The sequence below is a fragment of the Camellia sinensis genome, chromosome 10, assembly GCF_055761805.1.
Source record: "Camellia sinensis isolate YWXY chromosome 10, ASM5576180v1, whole genome shotgun sequence".
Classification (NCBI taxonomy): Eukaryota; Viridiplantae; Streptophyta; class Magnoliopsida; order Ericales; family Theaceae; genus Camellia; species Camellia sinensis.
Window position 1 is genome coordinate 165013327 of NC_138970.1, and position 22007 is coordinate 165035333.

General features: G+C 35.3%; 2 protein-coding genes across 2 annotated transcripts; both read left to right on the forward strand.

The window, feature by feature from the left end:
* Positions 1-4731: 4731 nt before the first annotated feature.
* Positions 4732-13123, forward strand: POL{LAMBDA} (DNA polymerase lambda (POLL)). The gene is made up of 14 exons (XM_028269439.2): positions 4732-5380; positions 5476-5613; positions 7717-8073; positions 8252-8345; positions 8437-8567; positions 8773-8835; positions 9205-9384; positions 9465-9518; positions 10114-10202; positions 10905-10995; positions 11640-11720; positions 11958-12025; positions 12475-12559; positions 12653-13123. The coding sequence occupies exons 1-14, from the start codon at positions 5270-5272 to the stop codon at positions 12749-12751; spliced, it is 1641 nt and encodes a 546-aa protein (XP_028125240.2). The 5' UTR covers positions 4732-5269; the 3' UTR covers positions 12752-13123.
* A 2990-nt stretch (positions 13124-16113) lies between these two features.
* On the forward strand, positions 16114-18356 carry PRIN2 (Serine/Threonine-kinase). The gene is made up of 3 exons (XM_028269440.2): positions 16114-16613; positions 16715-16813; positions 17907-18356. Exons 1-3 carry the CDS (start codon positions 16278-16280, stop codon positions 18102-18104), a joined length of 633 nt encoding a protein of 210 aa, XP_028125241.2. The 5' UTR covers positions 16114-16277; the 3' UTR covers positions 18105-18356.
* Positions 18357-22007: the final 3651 nt, after the last annotated feature.

A 22007-nucleotide genomic window follows, 5' to 3' on the forward strand; every position in this document is an offset into this window, starting at 1 on the left:
GTATCCCGGTCAAAAATGCTAGTGTATTTGCTCAGACTTTGAGCTCCACTAGTGGTAACGCTGAAGGGCTTGGTCGGTCCTAGTTTGTTCTGCATTGATTAAGAAAGAATTTCAAGGGTTAGCACGGCATAAACTGCACGGCATAAACTGCACGGCTCACGCTGGATTTTTTAGCTCGGTGAATGTTTTTGGGTTTTTGGTCGGTCTATCCCTATCTCGGCTGGACGGCACGGCTGATTTAGCCTTTCTGGTTTGGATCTGATTCTATCTTTGGTTTAGTCAAGGCAAGTTTTAGCTCGGTTAGACTTGTTTGTCGATTTTATTAAGCATTTAGCTCGGTTGCGGCCTCAGCGAGCATCCACAAACCATTTTTGCTCGGTTTAAACTCTCTCTACGGATTTAAACGAGCATTTAGCTCGGTTTTGAACAGTGTTCATCCTGTTCATCTCGTTTATTCTATGCTCAAGGCTCATTCGTTCAAACTAAGGGGAAACAGGGGCATGAAAGCCCCCTCCACTCCACCAGTTCCAGTTTTCCTAAGGTATGGCACTATTGGACTAAAAATCAGGAACCTTAAAGGTCCTAGGCAGGGAACACCAAGCACAGTGGCAAAAAAACGCAAGGAGAACTGGAAAACGAGAGCAGAAAATACAATGGAGGGGTAGTGTGACTTACCGAAAATGAATGAGAAGTGAGTTAGGCCTCGAGAGCTCGACTGCAACATCAGGAATGGCAGACACAACAAGGGGCAGCAACAGTTGGGAGCTTGGAGCGATGGGAGGCTAGGGTTTGGAGCTCTGGAAAAAGATGGAGAGTGCAGGGTTCGAATGAACCTTGGTCTGCGCATAAAAAGGGGGGAAACCACCCAAACGGCGCAGCCCTTTGAATTTTGCGTGTGCAGAAAGCTGGCTGCACGACCCAATGGCGTGAAGCCACTTGGCACTAGAAACGCGGCTGTCAGTACGGCTGTACGGCCGTACGACCCTTGACAAGACTGCCGACACGATGGCCGGCTCGGCCCTAGATATTTCCCCATGATGCTCGGCTCGGTAATGGCGCAATTCAACCGATTAGCTCGGTCACAGAGGTAAACCCAATCACGATAGCTCGGATGGGTTTAAGGGGCAATTGAGAGGGGAGATTTGTACCTGACTGTACGACCGAGCTGAGATAACGTCAGGTGTGACGGACCGCGTAGCGCCGAGGTAATCTCTGTTGACATGGCCAGCGGCCTGCCTTGCACGGTCGGAAATATTGACCTGTCAGGCACCAACTGGCATAGCTGAGCTGCGTCTTGAACGTGTTGGACGGAGCTTGGGTTAGCGGATGCTGACCGGGCTAAAAGGCAGCCCGAGCTAGTCCGTGGGTGCGATCAAGGCCGGTGCACCTTGGATCGGTCAGTCGATATAAAGTGGCTTCGTGTGACCAAGATTGAAGGTAGACCGGTTGGAGGCCGGTATGCCTCGCAACCGGATGGTCATGATGAACCGACCAATGATGGTTCGGCCAAGGTGGGCAGGCTTTCGCCTGATTCCAAGTTATAGGTCGGCGACACATAGCTCGGTTATGAGCATGTAATAGCGACTCTCCACAAGTGGCAGGTCGGTCGTGGTACTTCGGTTAAGTATGCCACCTGGGCCAATGACGTGAAGGAGAGGACATCCGCTCCGCGCACGCCTCAATACCGTTGGGTAGTTCTGTGTGTACTGGAGGGAGGACTAAGCCTTTACACGCGTAAGGTGGTAAGAGGCGAGCACTGCCACCTGTCCAGGGAAGGACAGCAGAAGTAGTGCGCGCACAATCTTGAGGCTGCATGGCCAGCCTAGAAATATGGAGGAGGAGGAGGAGGGACGTTGGAGGTAAGCGAATTCATTCTATCAAAAACTCTCTCTCTGATAGCCTTCTCCTTTAGCTTGTGGTCTGACTTGATCGTCGGAGGGTCTTTCCGACACACCACCGCCGGGCAGCTCACCATTTTTGTGTTGCAGAGTTAGACGTCATCATAAGAAGCTTGACGACCAAGGAGTACGGAGAACAGAGGATATTTCGCCCCCTTACAATGTCGATGACCTTTCTTTTGCGAGCAGAGGTATAGATATAGATATGAAGAACAAGCGAAGCCATAATAAGAAATTAGAGGTCTTTGTGATTGGAGTAGTGCTCAATTGAGATTGCATTGTTGGCGTGGTAATGTTGTTCGATGATGATGAAGACACCAATAGATATACATACTTGTTTGTATATGTTGTGCAAAAATATGCTTGTTTGTAGTTCAATTTTCTCTGGTTTGGTCAAAATACAGAGAAAATTATGAGCAAACCAGATAAATTTCAACTCAGAAAAATTTCAAAACACAAAGAAAATATCAAAACATAGAGAAAATCAATGAAATTGAGTAAACTAGAAATTTTTTTGAGGAATCTTAACCATTATGAAAATATTGCATATCATTTATCCTATAAAATCTTAATATCAGAGACCTTAGAAAAAAAAAATCCTTTTTATCACCTTTCCAAATAACTTCTAAAATATTTATTTAAAATAAAATTTATATACATACATATGAATAATATGTATATACTTTTCACTTTAGTTTGGGAATTTTGTTTTAAGGTCCCTGATATTAAGATTTTATAGCATAAAAGACGTCTAATATTTTCATAATGTCCAAGGTCCCTCAATATTGATCCAGAGAATTTTTCTAGACTTCCCAGAGAATTTCTTCCTAGAGAATTTCTCTCTAGAGAAATTGGAGAGAAATTTTGAGAAGGCCAGAGAATTTCTCTAAATTCCAATCTAGAGATTTTCTCTGGATTTCTATAGAATTTCTTTGGTTTTCACAAAAATTTCTCTGGGTTTAAACCAAAAAATTTATCTATCTTCCCAATCATGATGTGCAATACACAAATTGATTACCCAAATAAGCAACAACAACAACCAATATATATACATATATATATATAGAAAAAGAGAGACTCACTGAAAGGAGAATTTCTCTAAATTTCCACAGAACACTGTATTTGTGTGTTTATGTTTGAAATTTCTCTAGACACATCAGAATCCCCTTAGAATTTCTCTGAGTATGTTTGTATGTTCATGTTCATGATTTCTCTGGGCATTTTCACTGAAATTTCTCTTGACACATCACAATCCCATAGTGTTTGAGAAAATTCATACAGTGATCATAGCCAGGGAAAATTGATGCAGTGACCATAGCTAGAGAAAATTCACAAAATTACAAACAATGACCACAAACCAGAGAGAATTCACACAGTGATCACAATTAGAGAAAAGTCACAAAATTACAATCAATGATCACAATCAGAGAAAATTCACACAGTTCCCACATTTAGAGAAAATTTACACAGTCCACAGAGAATTTTCTCTGGTTTGCTTACAAATTTCTTTTTGATTTGCTCACAATTTTCTATATTTTTTGACCATTTTTCTCTGATTTACGTCCAATTTTCTCTAGTTTGCACGTCTATAATTTAATTAAAAAGTAATGCACAAAATGTATTTGATGCATTGAATAAGAACTCCAAAGAAAATTGAAATTTCTTTGAGTTCAAACTAGAGAAATCCAAATAAAATTGAAATTTCTCTAGCATTATTCACAAATTTCTTTGGCTTAGAGAATTGACCTATTGTGCACTTTCCTTAACATTTTGCAAGGCCCAAGATCCTAATCCCTTGGTTTTCTTCACATACCTCTCTTCGGCAACCTTAATGACATCCATAGGATTCTGTTGTGCACTTCGTTTGTACTTGGAAATCTCTTCTAATGAAAGCCCTTCTTGTTTACCTTCCTCTTTCTCTTTTTTGCTCTCAGCTTCAGTTTCGTTTTTATCAACCATATTTGTCTTCCTTGCTTTTATCAAAGGGCTATAGTGGTTGGATGATGGAGGTTTTAAATCTCCAAGAGCTACCAACTTCGTTGTCGCCATTTAGGACTTTTTTGTGCGAACTCCCATTCGATTCGATCCTTGTAAATGGGGTTGTTGAGGACTTGGTTTATGAGCATAACCCACTCTAGCAAGTCCCGAGCTCGGAGATTGTTGGAGACCCATTTGTGATAGGTCCAATGAAGGGTCTCTAGCATTTGCCCATTGTATTTCCCAAAATCTATGACTCGGTCCTGCTTTGGGAGATGTCTTGTTATGGTTGAGATTCTTGTTGTGTTGGTCTTGATGAGATTGGGGATTTTGGTTTTGAGAGAGTGTTAGAATGCAAATGTTGTTGTTGTTAGGGTATGAAGAAGAGAGAGAGAGACTGAGAAACGGTGGCGATAGTACTATAACATTGCAGGAACGAAAGTTTTATGGTGATGAAAAAGAGTGAGTGTGATATATGGGGGTAGGTGAGAGATCTTAGACATTACAAAATAATGTTGTAAATCTCTCCTATTATTAAAAATAGAAAAAAGACCTTAGACTAATTTTCTCGTTATAAAATTGAAATGTAAATATATATTTTTCTTTCACATAATTCCACGTAGAAGAATATAATACATATATATGCCTAACTTTTATATATATATATATATATATGTAAATGTATCAATTTTGAAATAAACATTTTGCTCATGAAATTAGCATGTATAATTGAGATATTACTTTTTCATTATCTTTGATTACAAAATGGTGAGAAAAATTAAAAACATTATGAAGTAAAATTATTTTGTTTGGTTCCAATTTTGAACTCAATTTTTTTTTTTTAAATTGAGTTTTATTTTTTATTTTTTTTGTGTTTTCTTATTTATAGTGATTTTTTTAATATCTTAAGCAATTTTTTTACTTTTTAGATACACCTAACCCAGATATACTCAAAAAGTATAATATTTATAAAAAAATATATTTTTAAAAATTAATAAATACATAAGAATACGAAGATATACTGAATTTTTTTATTTATGATATTTAGTGAATTTAATTTTTTTTATAAATAATATATTTTTTAATTGTATTTATATTGGGTTTATTTAAAAATTTAAAAATTTGTTTCAAATATTAAAAAATTTAATAAAAATTTTAAAAATTATTATTTTTTTTGAAAAGTGGATTCATTTTTTTTTGAAAAGTGGATTCATTTGTTTTTTAGGGATAAAGTGACAATACCTCATTGTCGAAGTGTAAGTTTAGACGTGTCGCTCCACTGAGCAAGTTGTGGTCGTTCACACGGAGAGTTTAAATAGAGACGAGTGTATCTGATAATAACTATTTTTCAGTTTAGAGTCCTGGCTTGTTGTAGAAGAAGGAACAAGTGAGAAATGGCGCCAAAGGCAACGAAGAAGCGATCAGCACCGTCCGATCCTGATGGAATGTTCGCCGGAATGGTCGTCTTCCTCGTGGAAATCGGAGTTCAGCCTCGTCGATTGCAGGCTACACCATTACTCCCTTCTGTTATTGGTTTTTTTGTCGTTGATTTTATTGTTTTGATTTTGATAAATTTTGTTTTTGTTTTGGTGTTTTGAAGATTTGGAAGCAGAAATTGGAGCAAATGGGGGCTAGCATTGAAGACCGGCTTTCGAAGAAGGTCACTCATGTTTTTGCCATGAATTCCGAAGCCCTTCTTCAGCAAATTGGTCGACAACGCTTGTCTCGCTTCAAAGGAGTGAGCTACTCTCTCTCTCTCTCTCTCATGAGGTTTTGATTGCTTGTATTCTTGTTCAGGGAATTGTGTATTGGCATCTCCCACATTTTCTTTACAATTAATTAGTTATTTTCATCAATTGTGCCTTCAAATATGTTAATTTGAGTTTTTAAATCCTAATTTATGTATTATGATGAGGTTGCCAGATGACTTTTTTCTTTCTATCACCACTTTAACCTTGATGCGAAGCACTCCAATGGAAAAACTCAGATTTAAGCATAAATTTGAGTAAAAGTTTCACTAACGTTCTTTTTGTGGGTGGAAAACATTTTCTACGTGGTGGTGGTGGCATAGTGGTGGGGTAACGGCGGTGGCAGTGGCCATAGTGATGGTGGTATGGTGGTGGAGGTGAAAGTGGTGGTGGTGGTGCGGTGACATTGGTAAAATTTTAGTTCGAAAAACATTTTTCACCTTTTCAAAGTAAAAACATATTTTCTGCCATTGACCATGAAAAATATGCATTTTCTAGAAAATGTTTTCCACCCAAACAAACGGAGCATAATAGCAAAATGGTAAATTTGAGACCCACAAAATAGCCTGGAAAATTTTAATAAACATTTGAGTCTCCATTCATTTGGGTAAAAATTTGAATAAAACTCAATTTGGTAGAAGTTTGGGTCTAGTGGAGGGTGTTTTGAGTGATTTTTACCCAAATTTTAGTTTGATATAAGTTTGAGTCAAGGATTCGAGAGAGTTTTAACTTTAGGACACATTATCTTGTGGCAAATTTGGTTTGGAGTTTTCTTGGCAAATTTGGTTTGGAGTTTTCTTTCCACTGGGAGTGGCGGAGTCAGAAATTCATCTTAGAGGGAGCACACATTAATCACAACATTATTTTTTTTTTTTCCCTCCTATAACAAGTAACAACGGAATTTTATTCAACTTATACATTTTTTTTTAAATTTTTTTTATCAATCGGTGAGATAGAATATTACAATTATCCTGAGATTTACGTGACTTATAAATTCACAATCAACAATTAAATCTATTAACTCAACAATAGAGAAAAATAAACAACTAATTTTACAATTAATAAATTCAACTTTGTCAACTCAACAAAAAGTCTTCACAATGGAGAGAAATAAGCAGTTAAACAAATCCCATAGGAAAGAAATGATCACTTAATTCAATTTTTGCCTTGAGTGTATACAAGAATGAACAAAAGAATAGAATAGAGAATTCTTGAAATGTTAAAAATGCTAGTTTTACATGATTTAAGGAGGGGCACTACTATAATTTTTTAAGGAATAAATAATACATAATTATTATTTATAAGGGTAATAGTATAAATATAAAAAATTGAGGGGGGGGGCACGTGACCCCCCTAGGCTTAAGGTAGCTCCTTCCCTGCATAGGGTGTTGCAAAACAGTGATGTTGACAGCTATACCATATTTCTTTACGTTGTGTTTGATTCATGAACTTGGAGCGGGATTTGGAAAGAGAATGGGAAAAGGTAGGTGAAATGTGAATGAAATATAACTACATTTCACACATCTTTTTCCTTTCCCTTTTCAAACCCTTGTACAAATCCATGAACCAAACACAACCTTAACCTTTTTAAAATTGCAAGTGCTTAATTATACTAGTTCATCAAATAAAAAGCGGTTTACCTTATTAACTTTATACCTGAAGCTTGTGTTGACTTAATTGGACTCGGTCAACTTGCCTCAATGGACTTTTCAATTAGTCCTTTTAACTTCACAGTTACTAGCCTGCTTAAACCACTGCTTTTATGATTGTGGAGAAAATTTCAATGGCTGTACTTCATGGGAAGCAAGCAACTTGAAGGACGTTATAGCACAGGTGTAAAATGTTAGACTTCCACCATAGTTCAATAAATCGGAACTAATTTTAAACAATGTTTAGTGAATGATTTTATTGTAGTTTCTCTGGAGGAAGATTAGTGCATCCTGAATTTTATTGGCTAACTAAATTTTTTCACACTCAATGGCCCTGTGAATAATTGGGCAATCATGTTGGGTTGAGGCTTCATATCAAGTTTACAGGTGATGTGCATAGGTCTGTTGATTGGATAATAATTGATATATCATGACTTTTTGCAGAGTGTTCTTCTTTACCAGTGGCTAGAGGGTAGTTTGAGTTTGGGAGTAAAAGTATCCGAAGCTCCCTACATTCTAACTCTGGAGTCAGGAGAAGGATCTTTATCAAACAAATCTTTGAAGGAATGTGGTTCTAAAGCTTCTAATGGTTATGGTTCCAGTGATGATGAAACATCACATCATAAAAAGATTAGAACCTCTCCAGAGGACCCCAAAACTGCATCAACTAAAGATATGGACGATACAGTAAACATTGCTGTGTATGAGGAAAGGAAGACTGTCAGCAGTTCTGATGATTTATCTCCCACTCATGGCCCAGTAAACAGCAGTCCTACTACTCCTGATGCTCTAACTAAGACTGTAAGATTGTTATTCAATTGTCAGATTGTTTGTGAAAGTTATGATCTTTGTTGTCTAATTTTTATCTTTCTTCTTCCGGTTCTCCCTTTCACATATGAGTCTGTAGCACTAAATATCATTTTGGCCTTTTTGTTATGGCCCATTTTTTGAATAAACGATTATACCATTTGTCTAACAGGTTGAAATTTCAGACTCATCCTTGCCTTATAGTCCACCTGATCAAAACCAGAATATCACTGAGATATTTGGGAAGCTTGTGAACACATATAGAGGTGGATTTTTTTTTATTATTTATTTTTATGGGGTTCCCACCTTTGACACTTTTATGGAGTCTTGATGCAATATAACTGCTTCCTATAACAGCACTGGGTGATGATCGGAGATCTTTTAGCTATTACAAGGCCGTTGCAGTTATTGAGAAGTTGCCCTTCAAAATTGAAAATATGGATCAGGTCAAACATCTACCTGCAATTGGCAAGTCGATGCAGGATCATGTAGGTGAACAGATTTAATTTCAAAATTATAGTGTTCAAATTGTTGCCTGGCACGCAAGATAACTTATCTACTTTAACATCATCCGAAGTTGCTGTTTGTGTTGGTGACTAGTTATTACTATATTTTCTTTTGGAAATCAGTCATTTTGGGTTTATATATATATAAATATAAAACCCTACAAGTCAAAGGGCGGATTGGTTGCAGATTCAGGAGATTGTGAGTACCGGGAAGCTTTCCAAGTTGGAGCACTTTGAGACAGATGAAAAGGTGTTGTAAAGGTTCTTAAAAGTCAATAAATAGTTTCTTTAACCTGTAGTGCTAATTTTTTCATCATATCATACAGATCTTCCACACTCTACTCTTTTTTATCAACTTCTGAATACATAATTGATTTTTTATTTAGTTGTGGCATAACTGAATGGCTGAAGCCTTATCCCTTCTGTAATGTTTATGCATAATAGTTTTTTCAGTATGAATAAGAAAAGTATATCAGTTTTGAACAAAATGGAGTACATCTGTACTTAACCCCACTTTCATATATTCATTGCATGAAAGATGAAATATGTTGCTTATGTTTAAGGGAAATTGTTGTTCCAGTCAAAAGTTATCTTACTTTTCATTGTTTTCTTTTTACAGGTTCGTACAGTCAGCCTATTTGGGGAAGTATGGGGCATTGGTCCAGCGACTGCATTGAAACTTTATGATAAAGGACACCGAACTCTAGATGATCTGAAGAATGAGGATTCATTAACAAATGCACAGAGGTTAGGATTGAAATATTTTGATGATATCAAAACGAGGATTCCACGTCACGAGGTCTTACTTTTCTCTTCATCACACCTGATTGTGATTTGAAAGTTGTAATTTTTGTTTTGATGCACATCTTAATTACATAGGTTCAAGAGATGGAACAACTTCTACAGAAAGCTGCTGAAGAAATTTTGCCTGAGGTGACTGCTATTACTAATACACTCGAGTTTCTTTATGAGTTGATTTATTTGCATTTGGGGTTGTGGTACATTGTTAGCAATAAACATAGTTGATTTCTTCATTGCTTGATATGGTTTAGTTATCGGACTACAAATTTAGGCCAAATATGAACTATGGAGAGAGGCTCCTAACATATAAGGTTTATAATAATTGTGGAATTTGGTATTAAGGGACTATTTGTATCAAAATTAAGTGTTTAAAGCTGAACATACCCAGTGATTTAAAAATTTTAAGTGTGTGATAATGCATAATCGCTTATAACTTAATTCTTAATCTAAAAATTCAATTAAAAGAGGTTTTATGTTGAGTCAGCTTGAGCTAAATTATCAATAAATACTAAAAATGATCAATGTTAACTAGAAGGTAGTTATAAATTTTAATGTTAATTTGTTGAACCAAACTAGTTGTATATGAAGGCATGAGGTCTTGAATTACTTAAACATCCTTTAACAGTCATTCCTCAGTCATAAGATTAGCTTGCAATCAAGAGTATGCATATGTGTAGTTATAACTGATATGTGGGTTACTCATTTATTCTTGATTTATGTGCTGAAGGTGGTGGTTGTATGTGGAGGATCATACAGACGTGGAAAAGCTTCTTGTGGGGATATGGACATTGTAATTACACATCCTGATGGAAAAAGGTGTAAAGATCAATCTTTTAATACCTTGCTTATTGCATTTACATTTTTTAGTGTGTATCTGTCACATCTTGCAAAGAAAAGGAAAATAGTTTGTGTTTCCCATGAGCTCAAGCCTTTTATTTAGCTGTTTATATATTTTCTCTTTTCTTAAGAAATTTTTAAGTGAATTACCAAATGGGCTTTTAAGGTTCCTTTCTTCAAACTGAAATCTTACCCACACTCATATTCCCTTTAGTTATATATAAGATTCTCAAAAACGCCATACCTTGACACGTTGTAGAAAGCATAACTATGTTCTCTTTAATTGCCAGAGGATTTTTGCTTCCTCGTTTTGAGGCATTTAGATGGTTTATATATTTTCTGCTTATGTAACACATGATTCAGTATATTATCTGTAACTTCTACTTAAATCAAATTAGCATTTTTTTTCTCTAAATTTGTTGAGTTTAAAAGTTTGCTCCTTTCTTGCTACTAGTTATGTTTCTTCTATGGAAATTGCTTTGGAGCTCTAAAAATGTAGCTCTAAAGTGGCATTAAATTGTCTTTTTCTTCCCTTTGTTTTATCTTTTTCTGCTTTTTTTTTTTTTTTTTTTAAAAGGGGTTGCCAGCTCAGTAGAGTTGCTATTAGAGCAGCTCTACTAGAGCTCTCAATCACTGCCGTTCTATTTCTGAAAGGCTGATCAATCTACTTTCTTCTTCCAGTCATATAGGGTTTTTACGGAAATATGTAGAGCATCTGAAGGATATAAAGTTCTTAAGGGAAGACTTGATCTTTAGTATTCACAGTGAGGAGGTAATATTGTGTAGAACATATAGGTATAAATAAATTTGTGTTCATCTATTTCTCCCTGTAGTTTTTGTTGAATTTTGACATACCTGCAGATAAGATAAGTGCCAAAATTGACAAGAGCTTTGGTTTTTTTTTTTTTTTTTTCCTTTCCTTTTTCAGTGATGAGTAGCAAAAATTTGTGCTTACTCAATTTTGTTTGTGTGGTTAACTATATGGCTGTATGCAAATATTGAAAAGCATATTTTGGATATCTTGAAGTGGATATATCTTTTAATTGTCAGCATCAGCTGGAACATTTAAATCATTAAAACACATGGTTGGTTGTATGTGCATAATGTTTCTGGGACTGTATGCTGGTCCCTGAGACCTTAATCGTGAATCTCAGAGATCATTTTGAGAAGGCGAAAATTATTATTTAATAGCATGTGAGACATATCTGTATTATGTTTACTTCTCTAGCTGGTTTCCTTCAGTCCTTTTGTTTGATTCCTAGAGGTTAATTCTTCTTTTTCTTTTTTAATTTCCATGTTCTTTTTGCTGGGATGTCTTCATCTAGTGCATCCTTCTTGATTCCATCCAGTCTTTGCTTTTCATGTTTGTCATTGCGTACTTTTAATATGTCCCTGTATATATATGATAATACACAGGATACTGACGCAGGGGTTGACACATATTTTGGTCTTTGCACGTATCCTGGTCGAGAACTGCGACATCGCATAGATTTGAAGGTACTTTGATATTTTCTACTTCATGTTAAAGGACACTGCATTTGTTTTCTTGACTTATGTTAACTTCTTTTAATTATTACTTTAGTTGGAAACCCTGATTTGCATAATTAATCGTTCATAGTGGTCATTGTTTACATGTGAATTCCCTGACAGACCCACCTTTGATCTTTTTGGGATCTGATAGTTGCGGAAATTTGATTGTTTTGGTATTTCCTAATTTACTGTTCTGCTTCATAGGTTTATCCCAGGGACATATATGCATTTGGACTAATAGCTTGGACAGGGAATGATGTATTAAATAGGAGGTATGTTCACTTCTGTCATCTGATTTAACGGACTTTCCTATCTTCTAATGATACAAAGATTGTCATGGGTATGATTACTTTCTTCTTTTTACATGTTAACTGCCCAAATGTATGAAGATTGGATGTTTGCACATGAACATAGAATATGCTGTGTGCATTCACCAACTTTTCCAGTTTTGCTGAAAAAGCAAGAAGCTCCTTTTCTAATCATAGAGAGTTTTCTTGAACTTTTTCATAAACTGTATGTATCGTTCTCTATAGCTGCCAAATCTGCGGTTGTGGTTGTGTTATCTAGAAGCACCAGACATAGCTAGTTTGTCCTATTAGCTTGTGGACCCAAAGGAGTTTACCGGTGAACTTTTTTCTTTTTTGGGAGAAATTCAAATCTCTCTGGTTTGGTCTTTAGCTGAACATATTTAATATTTGGCCAATTTGTCAACCTGGTGCAGACTGAGATTACTTGCTGAATCCAAGGGATATCGACTTGATGATACAGGACTGTTTCCGGCTACTCAGAGTTCTAGCAGCAAACGGGTGAGGAGTTGGCACATATAAATATCCCCGTTCTGCTTTCTCCCTTTGTTGACTCACATCTTTCATCACTCACTTTGTGTATGTATCATGCAGGGCACAAGAGCTATCACAAGTTTGCGTTTCAAGACAGAAAGAGAAGTGTTTGATTTCCTGGGATTCCCGTGGTTTGAACCGCATGAGAGGAATCTGTGACATGTGAATAGGTTTGTGACCATGCTGTACATAGGCATACTTGTGGTAGTTGAGGTTTTGTGACCATGCTGTAATGGAATGTCAAAAATGGTTTAGCACAGACTATGCATGGGTTTACTTGGCATGAAATGACTTTCCAATTCCAGGACTCTGCACAAATTCTGCCCCTTCACAACATCTTGTAAAATATGTGAAATATACTTTGATTTTGTTAATTAAGTGGTAACGGAGTTGAGGTATTTCAGTGAAGATGTTGCTAATGGGTGATTGCTTTTGTAGTTTTTTGCTGAAAACTTTAAAGGATGGAGTAGTAGTTGTACAGGAAGTCCATTTTGAGTTTATAAAGTAGTCACTTGATTGCTGTTTCCAACATTCACAATGCTTCTAACATGATATACTTGTAATTTGTAGTAAAACACCAGTTCTCCTAGAAAACAAAAGCAGTGGCAATAAGTGAGGAAGAGAGATGTGAAAATAAGAACAACTCGTAATTTGTATTAAAATACCATTTCTCCCTCTTTCTTTCCCTTCTATCTTCAATCCCATCCTGCGGCAAGAGTTGGGGATGGGTGTGGTGGTTTTAGGCTTTCCAAAGGGGCGGGCATTGGGGTTGCAAGAAGGGTGGCAAGTTTAGGGTTGCAGGATAGGTAGGGAGGGTTAGAGGGCCAAGGGAGGTAGCTAGAGAGGTAAGTAAGAATCGGTGTCACCATGACTTGTACAAGACAATCAACATTTATACTGACCTCAATTATTGTTTGTACTGTGCACATTTTTTACTTGCACTACATAGAATTTCTCTTACGAGGCTGAATTTGGGGTTTGAAGGTGGTTGTGGTGGCTAGTGTTTTGGGGGAGAGAGTTGCAAGGTAGAAAGGGAAGGGGGTGACAATGGGATGAAGGATGAAAAAAGGAGTGGAGATAGCAATGGTAGTAGAAGGTGGAGAAAGAGTTGGCAGAGGGTGAAGGAAGGGTTGGAGTGGTGGTGGTGGTTGGCACCAATAGTAAGAGAGAGAGAGAAAAAAATTCTTAAAATTAAGGGTAATGTTAGGGATATCAAATTTTTTACCAAACAAATAGGGTGTCTCTATTTACACACCACTAATTTACTCATCCCACATCATTTTTTTAATTACTATTCTATCCATAAAAAGAATTACCAAAATATCCTCTTCTACTTTCTCTATTTCTCTCTCCTTCGAAACCCTAACCTGCACCTCCTCCTTCTGCTGACTTCCTATCTCTTGCCGCTATCAACCCCTCTCCCGCAGCCGCCAGTGCCTCTTTCACCTTCTCCGTCAGTCACAAGCACTCCCCCATAACTTAGATTTCGCGATCTTTCCTTCTGGTAAATTGCACCTCTTTTTTTTTTTTCCCCTCTCTCTCTCTCATGCTTTTGTGGAAGGGGGTTTTGGTGGCGATGGGGAGGGGGTGAAAGATCTATGGTACCACTGTAAACCCTAGTCGGCATTAGTGATGATGCTGCCACCCTAACTTCGTGCCATCCTTCCTACCCCTCTGCGCCACCCTTATAGCACCTCTCCTATCAGCTTTCCTCTCCAGCCCCCTTCCTCCGATACCCTTCCCCCACTATTCTTTCCCTCCTCCTCTTTTTTTTTTTTTCTTCTTCTTCTTTCCTTCGCCTCTGAACCCTAAATCTCTACCTTCTGAAACCTTAGATCTGAAGTGGGGCAGGTTGAAGGGCATATCGCAATGGTGGCTTGAAGAAGAGAGGGCAAGGGGGAGGGGCTACACCGGCGACGGCGACGGCGACGGAGCTGGGTTGCAGGTGGTGGCAGCAGCGGCGGCGGCGGCAGTGGTGGAGAGTGTGATTAAGGGTAAAAATTAGAATATTGTGGTGTGTATTGTACAAATTTATTATTTATTAAATTATTAAAGGTGTGAATTAAGTACTGGTATGTCTTGAGAAGAAATGTGTGTGTAAATAGAGACACCCAAACAAATGACCAAATGTCTCATATGCGTGTGAGACATTTTCCTAAAATTAATCAGTTTGTTTGGTTTCATAATTCTGGATTCATTTGTTAGAACATTAAACTTTTTGTTTTTAGTATATATATATATATATATATTATTTTTACTGAATTTTTTAAATACTTTAAGCAATTTTTTTTTAAATTTTTAAATATACCTAACATAAATACACTTAAAAGGTATAATATTTGTGAAAAAAATCTTTAAAAAATTCACTAAATATAAAAAATTACAAAAATTCACTATATTTTTATATTTTTTTGTATTTATTATTTTTTATAAATATTTTACTTTTTAGATACATCTAAGTAAGGTGCGTCTAAAAAAGTAATAAAAAAAATTGCTTAAAATTTTAAAAATATTTATTAAAAACAAAAATATACAAAAAAATAAAAAATTTAATTTTTAGAAAATTAAATTCAAAAAATTGAAACCAAATATAATAAATGGTGGCGTGAGTTTTATTTTGTGGGTTAAAAATATTATAAAAATGCTATAGATTTTAAATTTTTACTAAATATTCACATGTGTCATGTGAGTGTATGATAAAAATTTGTATCTCTAGTATTTTTCAAAATATTAGGACATAATATGAGAACAAAGTTGTAATTTTGACATTTTTTATTTTTATTTTATGTAAAGTAAATATCTTCATTTATTTTGTATTTATTAATGAGGAATTGATTAGTAAATTCCGTTTTGTAGACTTGTAATTCATAAGGTCTTAAATGTTTTTTTTGGTGACTGAGTGATCCCTTAAATTATTTGTTGACTGTTTTGCCATTATTAGTACAGTTGGGGGAAAGGTGGCATGGTTATGTAAAGGAAAAGTGATTGGGGTATTTGTGTGTCACGTTGTTCAAAAAGCGCACTATTAGCTTTTTAAAATTTGGTTGTTTTTAACCCGCGCAGTGTAAGGACATGAATTCATTATTAGTTGGTTTTTGGCGCATGACATGAAGACACGCAGTAATTCAATCAAATTGGGTTCGTCACGTTGAAGTGTCACATGTCACGTTAAAGAAAAGTGCACTAAACAGTTTTTAATTTTTTTTAAAATATCACATCATACTTGTCATGTTGCCACATCTAAAAAAAGTATACGAAAGAATTTTTATTTTTTTTAGAGTGTCACATCATATCTGTCACATTGTCATATGTGGAAAAAGTATACTAAATTTAAGTAAAAATTTTGAAGTGTCCTATCATATCTGTCACGTTGTCACATTTAAAAAAAGTATACTAAAGAATTTTTAATTTTTTTTGAATTTTTCAGCGTTAGAGTGTCACATTAATACTTGACACATTAGAATATCACACCATACCCATTATACATTCTAAAATAAAAAAAACTTTCACAATTAATTAGTGAAAATATATCATCTAACCAATACTTCTCCACATTTAAAAAAGAACCGACTGATCACATTGTTGTATCTAATAAAAACTTCTCAATAAACCATTTAAAACATTTCCAATAAATTTCCCTTTATTAATAGATAAGAGCCATTTTCTGCTTTGTAAAGAAATAGAGATGGCTTCGGCTATATCTATTTTCCCTCTAACTTTCAAATCTTCTCCTCCTTTACCCTCAAATCCTTCTCTTTCACTGTTCTTGAACACCACTTTCTCTTCTTCTTCCTCTTCCTCAACAAATACTTGTTGGGTTTTAGCTCACATTTCAAATACATACAATGTTCACTCCAGTAGTACCATTAGCTTCAAACACTCTCATACACTCTCTTCACTGGGCAAGAAAAGCCTTTCTCACTACCCATCTACCCCATACTCTTCTTTCTCTTCCGCAAGGCTGATTTGCAGGGCTGCAGAGTACAAATTCCCAGACCCAATTCCTGAATTTGCTGACGCAGTGAGTATTGCCCTCTACCTGTTTGTTGATTTGCTTGTGTTAAATTTCAGTGACTGAGTGCTTGTGTTTTCTTGCTTTATTGTAATAATATGTGGGAATAGGAGACAGAGAAGTTTAGGAATCATCTTATTAAGAAACTCTCCAAAAAGGATGATTTGTTTGGAGATTCTTTAGATGAGGTTGTTGGAATCTGCACTGAGGTAGCTCTTTCTTTCCTTCTCTTTTCCCTTCTTCCTTTCTTTTTTTATGTTGGTTTTATAAAATTTTCTTGTATGTTTTTGAGACTGCATATCTCAAGCAAAAAGGAGAGAGATTGCATATATATGTTGAATTTCACTTTTATCCCCGAAATTATGGTTATTTTTTCCTATTTCATTCTGAACTATCAATTTCATTTATTTAATCCTTAGAATTTCTTATTTCAGTTTCTTATGGTAGAAGACAGTTTCGAAAGTAAGCACGTTAAATTATCCGATAAATTTCATCTCTCCCATTTATTTAAAGGTCAAGATGAAAGCTTTTGATCACAATAGGCTTGAACGTATTTCTTTTTCGCTGATTTTGTTATCTTCCTGATCAGAATAGGCTCAAACGAATGTATTTTAGCAAATTAAGAAACAAGGACTTGAGAAAACTTTTGAAACAACCACCAAAATAAAATTGTTATTTTTCTTAGCCACTCGGAAATTCAGCCTACAAATACCATGTCCCTGACTATAGATTTCTCCCCCAAGAAACAACCTTGAAAAACGTGTTTGTTTACATCATTATGGAAAAAGACAAAGAAATGGCAAAGAAAACCTCCATTGTGCTCTTTGGAATTTCCTCCAGAAAAACTACATTTTGTAGGGATTGGCAAGACATATTTTGGGTTTTTCCATTTTCGAGAAGAGAGAGGTACAACGACCAAAAGGAATGGTCACTTGCAGGGTGTCATTGCTGTCGGAAATAAAGTGCAACAAAGCAGAAAATTGAGCGATAAAAGTAATTTATGACTACTTTTGATGCTTTGAAATAATATGAAAACACAAGGAAAGAAGTAAGATAAGAATGTCGTCTCAAGCTTGAAATAGGATGTACAAGGACCCTTCAGAATGACTTCATAATCAAATTGTGAACTACCTGTCATGTTATTGTGTGTGGAATTACTCTTGTTGGCTGGAGATTTACTCTCTCTCTCTCGTTTGTGGGGGCTCATCAGATAACCTGCTTACAATGTTTTTGTCGATGCTATTTAGATTACAGAATACAGATGCTGAACTATTTTACCCTTTGATGTGTCATCTTTAACAGATATTCAACACCTTCTTACACACTGAATATGGGGGTCCGGGTACACTCTTGGTGGTACCTTTTATCGACATGGCTGATACTTTGAATGAGCAGGGCTTGCCTGGAGGACCACAAGCCGCACGTGCAGCAGTTAAATGGGCCCAAGCTCATGTCGACAAGGATTGGAAGGAATGGACCAGTGCTGATAGCAATCAATAACACTGCATCCTCAATATTCTCTACTCTGCTGAAGTTATCATATTGTTGAGTTTTCAAGTGAATTCTAAGTTTATTGAGCAAGTTTTGAATAGTTGTGTTGTAATTTACCCTGTTATAGTTAAATTGGAAATCAATTGGAGTGGAAATTTTCGATAGGTTTCATTGTAGCGACAGTAATAGGGAGCTTATACTGGATTGTATAAGATTTTTGATTAATGAATTTTGAGAAATGATAAATGTGTGTTTTTATAACTTGGAGAAAAACTTATTTTCACTCTCTTCTGCCGAATCACTAGTGGATGTGTATCATAAATGGATGTATTGGCCCGTTTGGTGTAGCTGTTTAGAATAGATTATAGCAAAAGCATGAGTTCAGTGCTTCTTAATTCTTCTTTGCTGATCAGAAGATTGTCTGATCACATTGCTACAAAAATTAAGTTCTACTCTCACTATAGGCAATTTCATTTATATAGTGCATTCAACACTCCACAAGATACTGTGCATTTACAACTTTACATTATAGTATCTTTCTGAGAAAAGTGACAAAGACATCTAACAAAAACTCTATCCAAAATGTGGTTTGTGGCTAATTGAATTATGGGAGCCAATCATAGATCACGTCGGCCACGATCCAACATTTATTCCCAATCTATAAATCGCTCGAGCAATTCTTTCTCTTGCAGAACCAAACAGTCATCCTCCTTCCCAAACCAGTTGTAGCGCTGCTTGGCAACATAATCATAAACAGCATCCCTTAAAGAAGTCAGGACTACCAGCAGAGTGTTTAACGCCGAATAAGGTGAGGGCAACTACGACAATACTCTCAATGCAGCTGCAATGTTAAATAACTGAAACGAGACTTGAAATTGCACTTGCGCACTCGCTAAAAAAAAAATAAAAAAATCATTTGTAATTAAAAATCTTCAACAGAGATTAGATGTCAAAAACTTCTCACAGAGACTATAAATGAGATTTGTTGTTTCAATATCAAATGCGAACAGGTTAGAGTTCGACCTTTTGATATGGTTGCCACAAAAAAAAAAAAATTCACAGAAAAGTATTACCTCTGTCAAATGAGGTAATCAGTTCTGCACTCACATTGTATTCAACATGGGACGAATTTTTCAGATGATCAAAAGGGCATATATTCTTCCATTGACTACTACTGATTAAGCCAATTCGGAAAAAAAAAAAAAAAAAACCTCAAAAACCATGTCCTCTTTCTTTTCTTTTTTCTTTCTTTATTTCTTTCTTTTTGTGTTTTTTAATAACAAAAATGCTAGACTTATTTATTTTGATGATTTATTTAATTATGTTTTAATTTATTTGAAAGAAAAAAATAGAATCCAAAATTTATTTTGATGATTTATTTGAAAGAGAAAAATAGAATCAAAATTTATTTTGTCCCATTATTTCTCACCTAAACCTTTATCCTAAATGTTGTTAGAATATATTTAATATTTGATTAAATTCGCAGTTCAAACAGTCCAAAACAAAGGTTCAAACAGCCTAGCACAGCAACAAGTCGGGTTCAAGTGGAAAATATTCAAATTAGAAATGATGAAAGTACAACGGCCATAAACGACTATAAAGGTTCAAAAGGCCAAAAGATTCAAAAGGTTTAAGTAGAAGATATTCAAATTTGTAATGATAGAGTGAAAGATATTCAAATTGGTAATGATGGAAATACAACGGCTATAAACGGCCATAAATTCAAATGAATACAACGGCAATAAACGGCTACAATTTTCATTATATATACCAAAGCCTCTAATGTAAACAAGTTACAAAAAATCTGAAAATATTACTTGATCTGTAATCACTCACATCTTTTCTCAGAAATTATACACTGAACCTTATAGCATTAAGCTCATCTTTCCTGTGTGAGATTTACAGAAAAATCAAAGCTTCATTTTATATATCTATCTTTAAGAAATATTTATTGTAAACTTTCTTTGAAAGCAAAAATATTATTTTATCTTGTAAAAGTGTTGAAAACATTGTGTTCTTGAAATCTTGAGAGTGATTGTGAATCACCTAAGATTTGCAAGGGTTTGGGCTTGTAAAGTCTGTGTAAAATCCGTGGAGGATTGCTTCATTTGTAAAAAGGTTGCTAGCACCCCTGTGAAGTTAAAAGATAGTGAAAAATCTCAAGTGAAGCTTGAGGAGTGGATGTAGGCTTGGTTGAAGCCGAACCACTATAAATCTATTTGTCTCCTCTTCCTTAATCTCTTTACTTTCCTACTTCTGCTATAACTATTTAATATTCATGTGTTAATAATTTGATTTACCCTGTATGTTAGTTATACTTCATTGTTATTTTGCTTGATCATTTACTGCTAAGTTCATCATTGTGCTTGTTAATAATTTGTTGTACTAGTGGTTAATTTTATTGGGGTATTATTAATTTTAATTTGTAGAAACCTAATTCACTCCCTCTTAAGTTGTTTTTTGGGTAACAAAATATACTCAGTCGTGTCAAAAACAAACCATATATACAAGAGTAAGTAATTTTTTGCTGTGCACAAAACATGAAAGCATGCATGGAGACATGTAGAAAGAGAGAGAGGAGTCTAACCAATGGACCCTTGGTGGTAAAAACCTGAGCCTTCAATGAACAAGAAGTGACGAAGAACATCCTCTCGGTCAATGCCACAGAGTTTCATATAAGGTTCAGCAGCTTTAGATTGAAGACAACAGAACATGGTCTTCACCCGTGCAAAAGTACAATAGTAGGAAAAAAAAGATGAGAAAAATACTAGTTTAACACCTGTATGTTTTATGCTGCTAATGCATTCCATGGGTGCATACAATATATATAACTACGTGAATCACAAAAGAAAACAAGTATGATGAACTCAGGTTTGTTCTGCAAGATGGCAAGGCACATAGCACTGTGATTATTTAAGCCAAAGAAACTCAGGGTTTGCAATGCAGAGATTGGAGACCAAATTAAAAACATTAATGTTGTGTTTTGATCATGAATTTGGATAGGAATTTAAAAAAGGAAAGGGAAATGGAGAAAAAATTTAGTTTATATTTTATTCACATCTCTCTCACATTTTTCCTTTTTATATTCATATCCAAATTCATGATCCACACACAACCTAAGACTCTGTTTATAATATACTAGTCAAGAACCTTCATAGCCCATTGCTTTTGCAGTAGCAGAGCATAATTGCAATGTGGACTATAAAGCAAATCAGCTTTTAAGATGGCTTCTTCAAGCTGATATTATGCAAATTCTTCAATAATAATATAGCTTAGCAGTCTGATGCAACATCATTGAACAACAAAAACACAATAAAATTTCATGATTTTGTTTTATTCTAAGACAAAAGAGGCTTTGTTTCTTGTCTGCAATAATTATACTAGTACTATTGTGTATGCTGCTAAAGATTACCAGTCTTCTGTTGATGAAAAATCACAGATCGTCTTCCAAATATCATATTAAGTTTTTAAAAGCAAGATAAGATAGCAGCATTAAGAACAAAACTTGGTTTATTTTACAAAATGCAAATTCTTGTTCTTGAATAATAATAATATATAGCTTACACAAATAATACAATACAACTTGCCTAAATAAAAGATTAAATCTTCTTCTTCGTATTTCTTGGTTGATGATTTGATTTCTTCTTTCTGTATTGTATTGATTTGATGATGATATTCAGTTCAGTGAACGCGATTCAAGATTGCTATTGCCACCCCCCAAGTATTGCTCTCTCCGCTTCCCTACCTCCTATTGTTGCGGCTGCATTGGTCCACTTGTACTCTCCTGTTTTGTTTTGTTTCGCACCGCCTTTTTTTTTCATTTCCTTAATATTTTAAAATAAGATCACTAAAAACAATTTGATATCATTTGCATTTTCTAATTAATCAAATTTTGGAAATTTATAAACTAGT